The sequence below is a fragment of the Theobroma cacao genome, chromosome 4 (assembly GCF_053813885.1).
Source record: "Theobroma cacao isolate CCN51 chromosome 4, ASM5381388v1, whole genome shotgun sequence".
NCBI lineage: Eukaryota > Viridiplantae > Streptophyta > Magnoliopsida > Malvales > Malvaceae > Theobroma > Theobroma cacao.
In genome coordinates this window covers 25,398,198-25,415,909 of record NC_142642.1, presented here as the reverse complement: position 1 = coordinate 25,415,909, position 17,712 = coordinate 25,398,198, and the positions used below count along the sequence as shown (strand labels likewise).

The 17,712-nt window shown below is 34.2% G+C and overlaps 2 protein-coding genes and 1 pseudogene across 4 annotated transcripts; 1 reads left to right on the top strand and 2 right to left on the bottom strand.

Moving 5' to 3' along the window:
* On the bottom strand, nt 1-579 carry LOC148763200 (uncharacterized; annotated as a pseudogene).
* A 3,372-nt stretch (nt 580-3,951) lies between these two features.
* Nucleotides 3,952-7,935, top strand: CRR7 (chlororespiratory reduction 7). Of its 3 annotated transcripts, XM_088805724.1 has the most exons (3): nt 3,987-4,142; nt 6,899-7,026; nt 7,501-7,935. In XM_088805724.1, exons 1-3 carry the CDS (start codon nt 4,067-4,069, stop codon nt 7,774-7,776), a joined length of 480 nt encoding a protein of 159 aa, XP_088661850.1. In that variant the 5' UTR covers nt 3,987-4,066; the 3' UTR covers nt 7,777-7,935. The 3 variants fall into 3 exon arrangements, with proteins under 3 accessions (XP_088661849.1, XP_088661850.1, XP_088661848.1); XM_088805723.1 differs by lacking the exons at nt 6,899-7,026; nt 7,501-7,935 and adding an exon at nt 4,991-6,239 and having other exon boundaries at nt 3,952-4,142; XM_088805722.1 differs by lacking the exons at nt 3,987-4,142; nt 6,899-7,026; nt 7,501-7,935 and adding an exon at nt 4,149-6,239.
* A 420-nt stretch (nt 7,936-8,355) lies between these two features.
* LOC18601657 (hydroxyproline-rich glycoprotein family protein) lies at nt 8,356-9,384 on the bottom strand. Its single transcript, XM_007032690.3, has 3 exons — nt 9,091-9,384; nt 8,884-8,992; nt 8,356-8,633 (listed from the first exon to the last, which is right to left on the bottom strand). The coding sequence occupies exons 1-3, from the start codon at nt 9,261-9,263 to the stop codon at nt 8,589-8,591; spliced, it is 327 nt and encodes a 108-aa protein (XP_007032752.1). The 5' UTR covers nt 9,264-9,384; the 3' UTR covers nt 8,356-8,588.
* Nucleotides 9,385-17,712: the final 8,328 nt, after the last annotated feature.

Below are 17,712 nucleotides of genomic sequence, written 5' to 3'. Positions count from 1 at the left end.
TCAAAGATGATTACCAAGGTCCTCGAGAGACATATCCTCCTTTTTATGTTTAAGGAATTTCTTTGTGTCTCTCCATGAAGGGGGAAGCTTATCAATTATTGAAGAAACCACAATAGCTTCATCCATTTTAAGACCATATTGCTTAAAGCTATTGAGAATGCGTTCAAGCTCATGCAATTGCTCCATAACAAAACGATTATCAATCATTTTAAAGTTACTGAAACAACTAACAAGGAATTTCATACTGCTTGCATCTTTCGCCATGTATCGTGCTTCCAACTTGTCCCAAAGTTGCTTTGCACTAGTCTCGTTCTGGTACGTATCGAACAATGCATCCGACATTCCATTGAGAATGTGTCCCATGCATATGTAGTCATCATTATCCTATTTCTGCCTCGAATGAGTTCTTTCCATGGATTCTTCACCATCTTCCTCACTCGGTCGTGGTGTTTCTAGAACATATGCGACCTTGAGTGTCGTGAAGAGGAAGCGCATCTTTTTTTGCCATCGAATGAAGTCTCCTCCATCAAAGCGATCTAACTTGACAAAGTTGGTAACCATCTCCTTATGGGAAGCCATTTTGAATACCACGAAAATAAGTCTTAAAACTATTGGTGTTTATGGGGGTTTTTGATACGGTATTTAAGAATAGGCAAAATTGGCTTCAAGGTGAGCCTTTCAAATAGACGTCTATCTTTAAGACTTATTTCTCCCCCATCACTCAGTATGCAAAGGGAAATAACGCGAATAGTCTCAAGGATACAATGAAGCCAACGTCTAACCACTTACGAAGAAAATCGCTAGATACACTCGAGTGTTTGCAAAGTTGCTTGGCCTTATAACCAACTTTTTGCAGCAAGTAGATGATAAGGAATTCGAAATATCTTGAAGATGGTGGGAACTCTAGTGTTTATGTTTATAATAAAACATAACACTTTCTTGCTCTTGCTCCCTACACTTTTGTTATCCTTTTGGTGTCTTTTGTATGTCTAAAGTGGTTGGCACCAAGCCCTTTATATAGGCTCCCAAGTGTCTCTTCTTTAAGGACACAACCTCTTCATAAAGACACCTCTTTGTCTAGAAAGTATCTTTATGATTTTTGCTAACACAAATTTTAGATATAGTTATTGTTTCAATAGTCATCTTTTGAATAAATAACTATTCATCCCACAAGTTATAACCTTTGAGTTATATCTTGAAACAATAACTATTCACTTTAACTTTTGAGCAATGGTGTCTTTTCAATCATGTCTCTTAACTTTTGGATATGAACTTCCAAGAGACCTAACCATTCACATGAAAATATGTTTATATCTAATAGACACATTATGTCACTTTTCGTAACATAACTTTTGAGCTAATGATAGCTCTTTCATCATGTGAAATATCCTTTAATTTTGAAAATACACTAACAGCATTGATGTGTCAAACAAAAACAATTTGGGAAAAAAATTTCACCACATTATAAGAGCCAAATTACACCAAATAGTAGAATGTAAGGATTAAATTGAACATAACTCCTAGTACAAGGACTTCTTGAGTACTTTTACCATTTTTTGTTTTACATTACATATGGAAATATTAACCTTCCTTATAGGCTGAAATAGTGTATGAAGTGTATGGAAATCTTGAAACATTGTAGTTGAATGCAATTTCTGCTTGTAATATGAAACCTAGCTATCTTTTGTTTTGTTGATCTATTTATGCAAATCGAAGAAAAACTATATCATGAAATGACATAATTGTATTAACGTCCCATATGTATTGGAAAATAAAAAATGTAATAATTTGGTTTTTGTTCAAGCACAAACCAATTACACTGCATTGTTGCATTCTTGATAATTAACTTAAAAAATATACCATCTAGTTTAATTTCTTCATTACAAAAACATAAACTTTATTTACAAAAAGAATTGCAAGATGCATTTATTTGTCTTTGTCCCAAGACCTTTCACCAGCTCCAACAAAATAACAATAGTCAAAATAATAGCAGGACAATAAAATCAACCACACAGCAAATCCTTAGACCTTTCTAGTGCTTTGTTGAGTTGAAACTAATGCACCATCTAGCAAATTAATAACTAATGACTTCGATTTACTTCTTTGCTTCTGTTGTATAGTTTCTTTTGGCAATAGCAACAAATTCAGTGTTTTAATTGCCAAATTAAGGCAACAACATTAAATCAACACAATCCAATTAGTAATTAAGAAATTAAACTAGATTTTACATTTTTTGAGTTAATTTTTGAGAATGCAATAGTGCAATGTAATTGGTTTGTATTTGAACATGAATAAAATTGTTACATTTTATTTCCTAGTACAAATGAGACGTTAATACAATGATGTCATTTCATAATATATTTTTTCTTGGATTACATAATAAATTAACAAAACAAAAGATAGTAGACTTCCATATTGCAAGTAGAAATTGCATTCAACGACACTGTTTCATATTATAAGAAAAAATTGCACTCAACTATAGTGTTTCGAGATTTTCATACACTTCATACACCATTTCAACCGACATAGCAAACCAACATTCCCATATGTAAGTGAAATAAAAAAATGGTAAAAGCATCAAGGAAGTCCCTGTACTATAGAGTTTTGTTCAATTTAATTCATGTACTATATTATTTATTGTTATTTGGTCCTTTTGACGTGACACAAAAACATTGACATGACGAAATTTTTTGTGAGACATGTCAATGCCAAGTTAGCATCGTCTGACATGTCAACATAGTTAACGAGTAATTTGAGCGAAGTTACTCATAAAGACTTAAAAGTATAAAATGTCAAAATATAGAGACTAAATTGATCAATTTTTTAACAAAAGGGCTAAATTAAAGAAAACATTATAATATAAGAACTTCCTAAATAGTTTGACCATTAAAAAAATGAAAATCAATTTTTTGATCGAATTCGATAAGAAAGTTCCTACTTCAATCACCAACCCGATCCCTTGAATTAACCATCACCTAGAATCGATGACATAATCGACTTCGATCAATCGAATCATGATAGCCAATCATTGTTGACACTGACCGATTGGTCGGTTGCAACCGACTTGCCGCTCACCCCTACTATTGTGACCCTAATGACTAATGGGTGTAAAACAAAAGCCTCCTGAATCTGTCCATCCAAACTCCTATATTTTCTTTTATCAAAGTGCTAGAGAATATGTATAATCAAAAAAAAAAATTGATGACAACATACCAGTTGGAAAGAGAGGGAAAATCGCAAGAAATGCTTTGAGGTAGCTTTGTTTTTAAATCCATTAGTCATCAGGGTCATGATAGTAAAAGCAAATCCTCTTTTACCAATTTGATAATCAAGTAAAATACACAAACTTTCTTAACTTTTGATCATAATTACAAGTAAGTCTATTAATTTTCAAAACAAAAATTCCACTCTAAAAGTGTAAACAACATTAATATTAGGTATGAAATGTCTAAAATACCTTTCTTATTTTTTCACTATTTTTTTTTTTACTGGCTGACGATGATTCTTTGCTTCAATCGATCACTTAAAAAAAAAAAGCAAATCTAGGTAACATCAAATCGTAGTTTGGTGCTCCCAGATCTGTGCTCTCTGACTGAATCTAGCACTTTTTTGTCAAATTCAATTGCAGGACAACCGGCCAGTGGGAGGTATTTTTTAAAAAAAAAATTATAATTTGATAATTTTTAAAATTAATGAAGGATAAAATTATCTTTTTAATATTATTACATCATCAAATATATATAAATATTAATAGTTGACTAACAGTTAAACTTATATGTTTAGCAAAAGATTTTTTTTAGATAGAGTGCTTATTTTGAAAATTGATGAATCGGATAATTATAATCAAAAGTTAAGAGGGTTGTGTATTTCACCTTTTGCAATTTGACATTTCCTTCCTTATAAATATTTTTAGCCATGGCACTAACCCATTATTATTTTGGTTCAGGCGGCCCCAAAGTGTAATTCCCTTATAATTTTATCACGTTATCTCCAAAACCTGTGTTAAACAAAGCACGTACTATTTTCCTCACCATTTTACACTTTGATACAAACACAAGAAGCAAAAATGCTGAGTTTTGCAGGCAATAATTTTTCAATGGAGAAAAGGCTGTTCAACAATGGGCTTCATCAGCTCTTTAACCGTAAGCTTTGGCCTTGACCTTTTTAAAAATTTAAGCTATAAATATACTTTTCAATATTATCATGCATTTCAGCAGCTAGAGAAACCCCAAAAGCAAGAAGGAAAAAAGAATGAAAGAAGATTTGGGTTTTGATTATTACACATTTCTCATCTCAAAATCCATAAAAAACAAGAACTTGAAACTAGGCTTACTTTTACACTCACATTTTATCAAAAAAGCTTTAACCTTTAACCCCTTTATAACCAACCATCTTATAGCCATGTACTCAAAGTTCAATGAAATAAAAAGTGCCCAAAAGGCCTTTGATGAGCTTCATGTGAAAAACAGCCATTCTTGGAATATTCTTCTTTTTGGGTACTTACAACATGGCCACTTTGATAGAGCTCGTAACTTGTTTGATCAAATGCCGAACAGAAATCTTGTTAGTTACAATTCATTGATTTCTGGCTTTTCCCAACATGGATTTTTCAAAGAATCAGTAAATATCTTTAAGAAAATGCTAAATGAATGTGATCATTTGGTTATTGATCGCTATACGGTTGTTAGTGTTGTTGGTGCTTGTGTTTGCTTAGGTGCATTGAAATTGTTGTGTCAAGTTCATGGTTTTATGATAGTTTTTGGTTTGGAGTTGGATTTGATTGTTTACAATGCTTTGATTGATGCCTACGGGAAGTGTGGGGAGGTGAATAGTGCATATAGGATTTTTTGTCGAATGAGTGAAAGGGATGTTGTTTCATGGACTTCTATGGTGGTTGCTTATGCTAAAGTGTCTAGGTTGGAGGATGCTAGTCGTGTATTTAATGAAATGCCGGTTAAAAATACAGTTTCTTGGACTGGTTTAATCACAGGGTTTGCACAAAATGGGCGTGGAAATGAAGCATTGAATCTTTTTTGGCAGATGTTGGAGGAAAGAGTGCAGCCTAATGCTTATACATATGTTTGTGTTTTAAGTGCTTGTGCGGATTTAGCCCGAATTGAAATAGGTAAACAGATCCATGGACACATAGTTAGAGTTAGCAGTAGATGTGATTCATTAAATGAGTTTGTTTTTAATGCTTTAATTGACATGTACTGCAAGTGTGGAGACATGAATTCAGCTAAATTACTGTTTGCAAGGATAAGTGAGAAGGATGTTGTTTCATGGAACTCATTAATAACTGGGTTTGCTCAGAATGGGCATGGAGAGGAATCACTTGATGTGTTCAGAATGATGATAAAAGCAAACACAAGACCCAATCATGTAACATTTCTTGGGGCATTATCTGCTTGTAATCACACAGGTCTAGTGTCCGAAGGATTGAGGATTTTAGACTTGATGGAAAAGGATTTTGGTGTAATCCCTAGGTCTGATCATTATGCAATCTTGATTGATTTGCTTGGAAGGAAAAACAGGCTTGAGGAGGCAATGAGTATGATTGAGAGAACTCCTAATGGACCAAATCATGTCGGCATGTGGGGCGCTCTTTTGGGTGCTTGTCGCGTCCATGGGAACTTAGGTCTTGCTAGGAGGGCAGCAGAGGCTCTATTTGAACTGGAACCACGAAATGCTGCCAGGTATGTAATGTTATCAAATGTCTATGCTGCAGCTAGAAGATGGGATGATGCTAAAGCAGTGAGAAGGCTCTTGGAGGAGAGAGGTCTAAGTAAAGAAGCTGCTTATAGTTGGATTGAGGTGAGGAATGTACAACATGAGTTTGTGGCGAAAGACAAGGGCCATTCTCAGATAGAAGAAATATCTGAAGTGATTGTCAAACTAGTAGATCATATGAAGGATGCTGGATATGTACCCCTCAGTGATGGTGCTTTGTTTCCTGATGAAGTTGAAGAGGAAGGTGTATGTTAAACTTTTTGTGTAGATGACCAATAAATGATACTGGAGGTGATGCTCACCACTTTCCAGCTAACCATTGCATCCTTGACACTTGCTTACTTTTATGGAAATCCCAAATTTTAGTTTGAGGGATGCTTCATAGAGCTAATATGTAGCTCTGATTATGAAGCTCCAGCTGGGATCATGTTGATGATCTATTTGTCATTTTTCTAAACTTCTGCTATTGGAAGCCTGTGTATCCCTGGTGTTATTGATTTCCTGCCAAACTACTTGTCAGTATCTTTGGTTAAGGGCTGAGAATGTAGTATGAAAGCATCAGCTTATGGCATCAGATTCCCACAATTTGAAGTATGAGTTTTGCGGCTTCAAGAATACCTAAGCTGTCCAGATGGCCATGCCTTCATATAATTCTAAATTTACCTGAAGCATTTATGATATCGTATGCATTAAACCACGGTTGTGTGATCCTATCACAGGTATTTCCAGTGTCATGATTGATGAGCATTAAAATGGGTTTTGAGCTCATGATTAACAACAGATTAGCTACAATTTGAGTCAACTGCTGTTCAATTATTGCATCATCAACTTTTCCCATGTAGTCGGACTCTACATAGAACAAAGAGAAGAAAATATTATAGGCAGTGGCAACTGGTAAGTTTGCTGACTGTGGAACTGATATGGGATTTACTGATTTATGGATGACGAATCTTTTATGTTCATTAATTATTTGCATTAATCCTGGAATTTGATCATGGAATTGAGAAGAAATCTGACTCGAAATTGTCTAAATAAAGTTTAAATTTTTACAGAACCACCTTACTGTTCAATTTGATAATCAGAGGGCAAAGAATATACGTCTGTTGTAAACTAGAGAGATCGGCTATATTATGTCACTAATGATATCATCCCTTCCATTTGTTTGAAGGTAATTTGTTATCAAGATACACTCTTATACCAGTTGTTCAAGCAAGTTCAGTATGTGCAACTGAGAATTTTAGTCCTGTTCATGACAAACTTCTTAAAATGGGGAGTCAGCATCGCTGTGCGGTAAAGGTAAAGATTTCTTCCAAATGCTCATTTTCATTCTAATGCTATCAGTGCAACTCTTCTGTGGTGTCTACTTGTTTAAGCAGTTGTAAAACTTGCCTATTTTTAGTGTCATGCCATGCAAGTGAAACTGTGGAGATAACAACATCTTGCAAGATCTGAGATGATCTGCAAAATATCATCCTTATGTGATCTTGACTACTAATAAATCCTTTTCTGCAACACTTAACTAGTGCCGATTCTTAATGAGCTCTGAACTGGTGATAATCAAGTGTAAGAATAATCTTTCAGGAGCATGGCATTTTCTCCATTATTTGGTAGTCCATGAATTTAGAGAACCAACAGGAAGAGGGGTTTTGGGGGGCTTGTCTTGTTGGACGTTGATGAAGAGGAAGCATCCCAAAATTTTGAATGCATGCCTTCTTGCTGCTTTTTTTTTTTTGGTCCTTGGGTGTCTTTACTTGGTTTGTTTTTCATCAGATTTGTGCAACTAGGAGGAGAAGGGCTGCATATTCAAGGACTGAAACCTATGTTCTACTAGAACCTGGACAAGAGGAGAAGTTTGTCTCCGTAGAAGAATTGAAAGCCAAGTTAAAGGGCTGGCTTGAAAATTGGCCAGGGAAGACCCTTCCACCAGACCTCGCAAGATTTGTGACCATCGATGATGCTGTTTCTTACTTAGTAAGGTCTGTTTGTGAACTTGAAATAGATGGAGATGTTGGCTCGATTCAATGGTATGAAGTTCGACTAGAGTGAGAAGAGCAGTCATGACCATTTAGCAATCATGTAATACTGAGGGCTATACAGAGCTAGCTATCAGTTTCTTAATAACAGAAACGTATGTATATACTGAGTGCTATCAGAGCTAGCCATCAGTTTATTCATTTGAAGCATACGCTGACGCATTTGCCTAAACTTTTTTCATATATTTGCTACAGCAGAATGGAAGCGTAATGCAATTTTACTACTAAATTGCTTCCAAGAAATGCTATTTTGCAGCAGAAAGAATTATCAGGCCAAAGATAAGAAAAAATCTTGCTCTCATTTAATTGAGATGGACCTACTTGATCCTCTAACCTCCATATTTAACAGGTCTTAATGTCTAAAAATGACTCCCTACCCACTCCAATAAATCAACCAGTTAATGGTTGGGCAGTAGGCATGCATTACTAGTCATAAGTAATCATTATCGTCAATAGCATGTTTCGCCAGTGACCATAGCTCTGGTCTTCTTTCTTCTCTGCCAAAACAATGAATTAAAAACAAAGACGATGTTTAAATTTCGACAGTTTCTTATTCCCTCCCCTCTTCCTATGAAGCGTTTGAACATCATGATTAATTACTAAGCAAATAATTTTATTATAGAAGGAAATTCGCATTACATTACAAAAACTTGACAAAGAACCCATTTCACTGGATCAAATGGAAATAGGAACAGGTTCAGAAGATACACCCCTCCCATAGTATTTGTTCCTTGTAATTTATATTGACAGGTATACCATTTCAGACAAATTCACCAGGTGCAAGAATCTATCTGATTTTAGCTTTCATCCACCATCATTAGCTCTTCAATTTTGAGATAGACCGACATCTTGAACTCGCAACTCATGAATCTGAAACATCGACAAACACAGTAAATAACTTGAAGAAAAAGAGAGAGAGAGAGAGAACTACTGATAAATTCAATATGACATATCATATATATAAAGTCCATAGAAGGAATCCTAGATTTGCTGATGATTATTGCTGCTTAAGTATTAAGGTATAGCGAGTTCCTAGGATCAAATTCTCAAGCAGCAACAGTCTAGTGCATAAAGGAAGAAAAGGGTTGATCAGAAGCAGATTACAATCTTCAATACTTACCTTGGTTTGATTTATACTAGGCGGCAAGAGTGATGCACCACCTTTCCTGTTTCTTGCAAGAAGACCTTTCGTAACAGGTGACATCATAGAATCGGTTGGACTTCTATACCTGAGATAAACCAAAAATCCAAATTTACATGTAAATAAACATTCATGAAACACGATTATTTAAACGCAAGATCAAATTAAAAATGAGGAATTACTTACCTTTCAGGGTACTTGAATGCCTTGGGGACTTTAAGCCTATCTGGGGTACATGTTTTTTTCAAATCATTGCTGGAATCTTGAGAATTCTGATCAATTTGCTGATTCTGGGGTGGTGCTTTGTTCTCCAATCCCACATTTTCAGATTGAATAGACTTTTCTGTCACTTGCTCCATTGTTGAAATGAAAATATTTGCCAAACTATGAGATTATTGAGAAGGTTTGATAACAAGCCTTAAATTAAAGTAGGGTTGAGGAAAGAGGTGTATTGAATTGAAAGCTCTGAATTAAGGTGTGAATTTATACGAGTGCATCAGATGGTAAGAGCTTTTTCTGGGGTTGCCATGAAAGGAAAGAGGGGTTGTAACGGTCAAATTTTTAGGGCCAACACTAGCCGTTGGGATTTAAAAAATAAAGTTGGAATATACATGTCTGCTAGACTAGTAATTCATGTTTTCGTGTTTTAAACATGTCAGACACGATTAAACACGAAATATATTAAAGTTAAACACAAAGATGACACAAATACTATTCGTGTCTTAAATCTGAAACACGTACACATATAGATTTAATAACTATGTAACACGACACGACACGTTTAGACACATTTGTTAAACGTATCAATATATAACAGGACACGATTAATAAAATGATTAATACGTTTAACACGATTAAATAAAAATATTTACAATTAAATATTATTTTATTATTTAAATTTAAAATCAATAATTATAAAAACAATTGTAACAAAACAAAATAACAAGAACGTTAAATATAACAAAACAAAATTTAAAATTAGGATTTCGGTATGACAAAATTACATTATTATCTATATAAGATTTAAAAATCTTATTAAAATAATTGTTTAAAATTATTTAAGAAATGCTAAATTAGTATTTGACTATTAATTTTTAACAAGTTGATAAACGCGTCATGTATACATGTTTAAATAAGATAACACGATTAAACACGATAGCACGATTAACATGATTAATTAAACGTGCTTTAAGCGTGTTACTCGTATCTAACATATTAAGATATAAAAATTTTTGTATCTTAAACGTGCCAGACACAATTAGACACGAAACACATTAAGGCTAAACTCAAATCTATTTAACCCTATATCTTTCTGTGTCGTGTTAATATGTTGTATCGATAACTGTCAAGTCTAATGTCAACTCATAATTTTAGCATTTTGAGCGAGCACACGGGTCCAATTAAATTAGGCCACCACCAGCTTTTAGCCTAAGTGGTTGAATGGCATCTTCTTCTCTATTCCAAAATCCTAAGATTGAATCCCTGGACATGCCCATCCTATTCCTAGATGGTCTTCTCGCAACTGCCATCCCATATAACGGAAAAAAGATTCCAGTTTGCATTAAATCAATTAAATATTTCTCATACATGGAGGATGAAAAGAAACACTATTGACTCCCCTGGAAGGTCTTCCTCAAGATTTGAATTCTTGAGAACCAACCAAAGCTATGGCTGGGTTTATGTGTATGACTAGGAAGAATCCCCCCTCCCCACACATGGATAGTCAAGGTTTCTTTGGGAGAGTTGCTGTCTCATTTCCCAATTGACTTGATTGGTCGTATTTCCTTATTACATATTCCAACATAGCAAAGGTTTGATAGGAATCAAGTCTATGATCCTTAAATGGTTTCTTTCTTAAGACATCAACAATTAGCCAAAACATTATCATTTCAAGTCAAAATTTTTGAAAATCTTGAGAATTTGCAACTGAAATTGATCTACCAATTAATTGCACTATCCTCGGAAAAGTATAATAACTATCAAAGTTTTGACAAAAAGAGAAATAAGAAACTTCAATCAATTTTAAATAATAACGTTTTGATTAACAATATTTATAAATATTATTGTCTTGATCATTAAACTATTAAAAGATAACGAATCTCTCACTTAATTTTCTTGAGTCATATATTCATAGTAATTTGTAGTTCAATTTTACTCTTACTTTAGAAATTTTCTCATTCAAATTCGAGAAAGTAGGAAATTTATATAAGATTAAAATGATTATGTCTCAATGTATAATTCAATGTAAAATAATAATAATAGAGTTAAATGTAATCAGCATGGGCAGCCGCCCTCTTTGCAGCACTAATGAGTATTGTACAATATTCCTAAGGGAGCATATTCCCAAAGCACTGACCCATTCTTCTTGAACTACAAGCAAAGGAGTCTCCTTACTTGACTTGTGACCAAATTTAATTGGCGGGCATAATTGATTAATTCATTGATTATTCCTCTCCCAAGAAAACATAATTCCTATTTCACACGAGTGTAAGTACAATCATAATCACAAAAAAGGAAAACCCACAAAATTAGCTCCCCACTTATTTATTTAATTTTAATTTGTTCCTAGTTAGTAACTAAGGATAAGGATAATGGACTGTGACCCAGATTTCATGGCCACATTGGTGGAATAAATATTATAGCTTTTGTTACTGGTTTCATTAACCTTTTCACTGTGCTTGGACCACAAATGGATTTCAAGAAGAGATTTCATGCTTTATTAAAACATTAAAACCTTTCATTTTTGTTTTGTTCTTGCAATATCTTATATATACACCCATTATATGTAATAATTTTTTTTATATGAAGGAAAATTTTATTAAATTAATTTAAAATAACATTCTAGGTCATTGGACACCTAGAGAGTTTGTAAGTAATAAATAAAAAATGTTTACAGGGGGTACATCATAAACTTGTAATCCTATACTTAAATCCTTATGATGAGTGGCATCCAATCGACATACTGATTGGCTTCACGATGTATGTGAGATAAGTGACATTCTCATTTTTTGTGAAGTGACTGTCTGATTAATTGTAATAAGTGAATATTTGGCTCTAAGTCTTTTTTTTTGTTTTGTATTTTTTGCAATGCTAGAAGTGAATCTGTTTTCACCTGTACTTTCCTATAACCTTTAGACCAACATATCCATGATAAATTGCCCAGAGCTCCGCAGTTAGAGAGAATGAAATACCAATCTTATAGTTGAATCCTGTTAACCATGTTCTAGAGCTGTCTCTAATAAGTCTACCTGCTACTGCTAGTCCCGGTTGCCTTTTAGCACTTCCATCTACATTTTATTTGACAAATGATTCTTTAGGTTTCATCCAGCTAATCGGAGACTCATGCTTTACCTTTTGTTGTTCGCGTTGTAAACTGTCCCAGGCTTCTTTAGCTTTTGTCCAGATAAGTTGTTTGGCGTTGTAAGGCCAAGAAAATTTTCCATCAAAAATAGATAAGTTACGCCAATACCAAAGGTACCATAAAGCATGAATGAATATGGTCCCCTATGGAATACCTTCCAAGAACACCGTACTCTGCATATTATTTAATATCCAGACTTGCAGATCTTGCATAAAATAATCCTCTATTAAAAAGTCGGGAAGAAAGGATAACCACGTTCGTTTAACTCTACTGCAATCTCGTAGTACATGAATTAACTGCTCCTCAGAATACCCACAGCTTAAACATACAGGAGAAGATAAAAAGCCACGATTTTCTAACCAAGAAGCAGTTGGCAAATAATCATGTAATACCCTCCAAACAAACATCCTTACCTTGTTTGATGAGTTTAAAGCCCAAACTTTCTTCCAACATATCGTTTAGTGTATAGAATCAGATATTTGCATCTCATATGCAGACTTAACTGTGAACATACCTGTGCTAGAGTGCAACCAGTAGGAGTCATCCCTTTCCTCACCTAATGGGTCTATCATCACTGCAGAGATCATAAGAACTAAATTTTGAGGGAGCAATTGCTTGACTGATTCCAAGTTCCATTTCTCGTATTCATCATAGAAACTCGCCACTGGAAGCTTAGCTTCAGCCTCAGATAAATCTGCACCTACATGGTTTAATAGTGGCCCGCAAGGCAGCCAAGACTCTATCCAAAATTTAGTACGTCCATTTTTTATTCTCCTTCCCAATCCCTGTAATAGGACTGGCCTAGCCTTCAAAATACTTCTCCATACTTGAGAGTCAGTCGGTCTTATCACTGCAGCCATAAAAGTTTGATGCCTTAAATACTTCTTCTTAAGCACATCCACCCATAAACTATCAGTATCCCTCCATAATTTCCAGCATAGTTTAGCTAGTAAAGCTCGATTAAATTTCTTTGAGTCTCTGATATGCAGCCCCCCATCTTCTTTCCTTTGACAAAGTTTAGACCAACTAAGCTCGTGGATCTTTCTAACGCCCCCAAAATGACCCCATATAAAATCTCTGTTGAGCTTACCAATCTCCTTTAACACATTATCAGGCAGTAAAATCGTTTGCATCAGATAATTAGACATGGTGTTGGTCACAAAGTTTACCAAAGATACACGCCCTGCCATTGACAGATTCTTGTTACTCCAACAATCTAACTTTCTCTTCACCTTATTTATTAATTTAGAATAAAAGCTTTTAGTGATCTGACCATGTATCATAGGGGCACCCAAATACTTCCCAAAATCTTTAGTCAAAGGGATATTCGCCATTTGACTTAGAATTTTGGCTTTTGTGTTTGAGATACTAGAAGAAACTAACATTCTTGATTTTGCTAGACTTACCTTCTGTCCTGAAGCCTTAAAGAATTTGTCAAGAGTCTCCATCATAATTCTTACTTGAGTGGATGAAGCCTCCCTAAACAACATCAGATCTTCTGCAAAACATAAATGTGAAATGCTAGGTCCAGTCCTTGACATTAGTAAAGGTTTCCAATGCCCTACATGTACTGCTTCATTTATGAGATGAGAAAATTTTTCTAAGCAAAGAACAAATAAGTAGGGAGAAAGTGGGTCTCCTTGCCTGATACCTCTCGTTCGTTGGAACAAATTTGTTTGAGAAGAATTCCAGATAATAGAGAATGTTGGCGTTGTAACAATGTGCATAATTAATCGTACCAAAGAGTGAGGTAGGCCAATTTCTTCTAAGGTTTCTTGAATAAATTTCCACTTTAACCTGTCATAAGCCTTCTCTAAATCTATCTCTATGGCAATAGCTCCCGCTTTATTCTTCATTCTTCTCATGATGTGAATAATCTCTTGCATTACAATTATATTGTCTGTCGTTTGTCTTCCTGGGATGAAGCTGCTTTGAGTTCTGCCAATCAAACCATCTAATAAAGGTCTAAGTCTAGCTACAAGCACCTTACTTATGACTTTTAGAGGAAGTGTGCACAAGCTTATGGGTCTAAATTGTGCAATATTTTCTGGTGCCTCCACTTTTGGGATAAGGGTAATAAGCGTATGATTCCTTTCTGGTGGAATATGGCCCGTTACATAGGCTTCTTGAACAAACTTAATAAAAACGAAAAAAAAAAAAAGAAATAATACACGTCATTACCATAAGGATTTCTGTGCATTTTGCTTGTTTAGCCCACGGAGTGCTGACACATATACTCCAAATCAATCTCTCCACCAGCTGGGATTGTAACGAAGATAAGGGGCCTACTCTACTTGATGGAACATCCGCAACTAGCCATCAAGTGGCAAGCCTCAAACAATTATTTCAGCTTTATTAATATACTAACAACAAATTATACAATAATTGAGCTTGTTGTGTATAATTTTGTTGTAAATTCGAGACCTAAGGGCTTTTTCTTTTTTCTTTTGACAAAGACAGATTAAGCTTCCAACATTAATTATACCCTTTTGAGACGTGGGTAGGCTTTTCCTAGTGTGCAAGAAATAGGAGTAGTGAGATATAACTCCACATATATAGGTGAACATTGTTAGCAGTGTTATTTATAATGAATATAGAAATTAATTTCTTTTATTAATCTTTGTCCAAGTTAGAGAGGAAAATATACTTTTTGAAATTATAATTACAATTACATGGACTGTCATTCTTTATGATGACATGATGTTGGACACTAATTAAAAGTGGGCATACATAGCAGCACCATCATTTATAATAGTGAAGATTAAGTGAGAGCCTTCCCCATGGGCCATGCTTGCTTGCTATCAGATCATTTATGCTAGAATCCTTTATTATTAGCTAGAACTTACATTATTGGATCTGTTTTTCTATATTGACCTGAATTCCTATAACTATTATTTTGCTAATAAACAAATCCACCACTGCTTCTACAAAATGACCATATATTATAACTTTAGATGTTCAAAATCTTTAAATATAAATGATATGTAATTTGGTCCAGAAAATTTTATAAACTTAAATAATAATAATAATAATAATAATAATAATAATAATCTCAATGTCCCACATAAAAGAAAGTGTCAATGGTGATTCAAGACAGAAAAATATCAAACAAAGGTATTTTTTATCTTGAAGCTGGTGATGACAATGCACATGTTGCCTCGAGTCACTAATATAATTAATCTAATCATCGTTAGCTTTTTTTTTTAATAAATTAAAGATCATCGTTAGCTTGATTTGACTGCCTTCAAACTAAGGACAATTAATTATATAGCTAGTGAAAGAAAACAATATGTCCAATTTGATGGGGAGGAGTTTTTACAAATAGGAAAGAAAGAGAGATGGTGGAAAGGAATTAAGAGACAATCTAAAAAATGGATCAATTTCATTGAATTTCAAAGAGAATTTCAGCTTATTTGGGTCAATAGGCATAGGTTAAGAGTAGTTAAATGGTATTTTTATTAAATTTAAAAAGAAATATTACATTAATTCTTTGATACTTTATTTTCTTTATTTCTTCCTTCCAGCTTCTAGTCGTTTTGAAAAGTGGATCAGTTGCTGAAATGAAATCCAGGAAAAAAGACAAGCGCTTAAACGTGCAGATTGGCAAGGCGTGCGAAGCAACCATGATGTGGCTTGGGCAGCATTGATTGGACATTGAGTGTAGGTCATGTCAAAGGCACGTGTGTGCTAAGCACTCTCCCTTCACTGTTCCATCCATGGAACTGTGCCCTCTCATCTGCTTCCTTCCTGCACAAACACCTAACCTATTTCCATCACACACCAACCCTTTTGACTGACTAACTTTGACAAGCAAGAGATTCTAATCTACAGATATAATAAATAGGGGATTCTACTTTTTAGTGTAATGAATTCGAACAAAAGATGTCAAGTGTATACAACTGTATATATACTAACAATCCAATCATTTCTTTGTAAGCAAATTACATTTGCAATTGATATTTTTGTGATTCACCCTCCCTCTCTCCTTCCCCTCCCCCAAAACCCAATTATCTGAGAGGCTTGAAAGTGGCATCTACTATTTATTTCAGACTAATTTGACTACCTAACATTAACCCCTTTTTTTCAAATGATAAAATCCCTTTTAAGTTTTGTAATGATTATTGGCAATGTTGTCAAGACAATGCATTGTTCTTTATGCTTTTAGCATGTGCTCTCTCACTTGGGAAAAATCAAACACCAAATATGGCTAAATTTTGTTTTCAAAAAAAAATTATTTCTCAATAGACTAACTCATGTAGCCCAATTTTGCAACAATGAGTTGAAGAGCAAGACATTGAATGCTTTATTATCTGTTCAACTATTGGAGGTGGTGCCACCATCCACCAAACAAGTTGCTGCCCCTGTTGACTTGAGACCATCAGCAAAGAAGAGATATTAATTGAATTTATTTATTTCTTTTCTTTATGAATACTACAAAATAACTCATCCAACAATTTTGATTGTGTTTCATCCAAGAATTGGGTAAGTGTTGTCAAAAACCCTTGCAAAATGAATGAGCATTTCAAAGTTTGTGCAGAGGGCATTGAGTATTTGAAAGTGATCACTCACCCTTTCCCTCTGTCTTTCTAGTTTCTTTTGGACTCTCTCTTCAATAACTGCAGCTAGTGTGGTACAGTGTTTGAAGGTCGTCAATGTTAGCACCACCTACTTCCCTGCTTTGCTTTCTACTCTCTACTCAAAGTCATAAATACTGTCATTACTCCTATTCTTATACAGCTGGGCCGAGTCTCAGCTACAATTGTTTGTAATCTCTACATCTAAACAAGCCTACCAAATACCATCTTTTTATTTATTTATTTATTTATGGGTTTTATTAACAGCGTTTTAAAATACTGCTTTTAACATTATTATATTAAATAACATATTTTTTTAATAAATTAAAAATCATGTCATTAATTATCAATTACTTCATTTAATATAAAAAAGAAAAAAGAAAAACAGGTTGTATTTATATTCTTAGTAAATATTCTCCGTTTATTTTTGCAGTGTCAAACTAATTATGAAATCATGAGGATCCTAGGCTTTTGACTTTATAGTCATATAAAATTTACTTTTAAGGATATTCTAGGAACCTAAAATCAAAATTTGGGTGCAACTTTCTAAGAGGATAACTCTCTGACTGGTTAAGAGGAAAAACACAGCCTTGTCATCAATCTTGGTGTCCACACGTAAAGGCTGTAATTAAGTACATAATTAGATAAAATTGAGTTATGGAAGATCATACATTATGATCTTACTTAGAATAGTATAACTTAACAGAGAAAAGACAAAAGGCGCTCCACCATGCTTAGCCTTTAAACAGAGAGATCTGACATTACCATATTATTATTATTATTTTTTTTTTTCTGAAGAGGGAGATCCATAGAAGAAACAAAGCAGCAAAAGTTTCAAATTTCAATATTTCCTGCCACTCATAGAACCTTCTG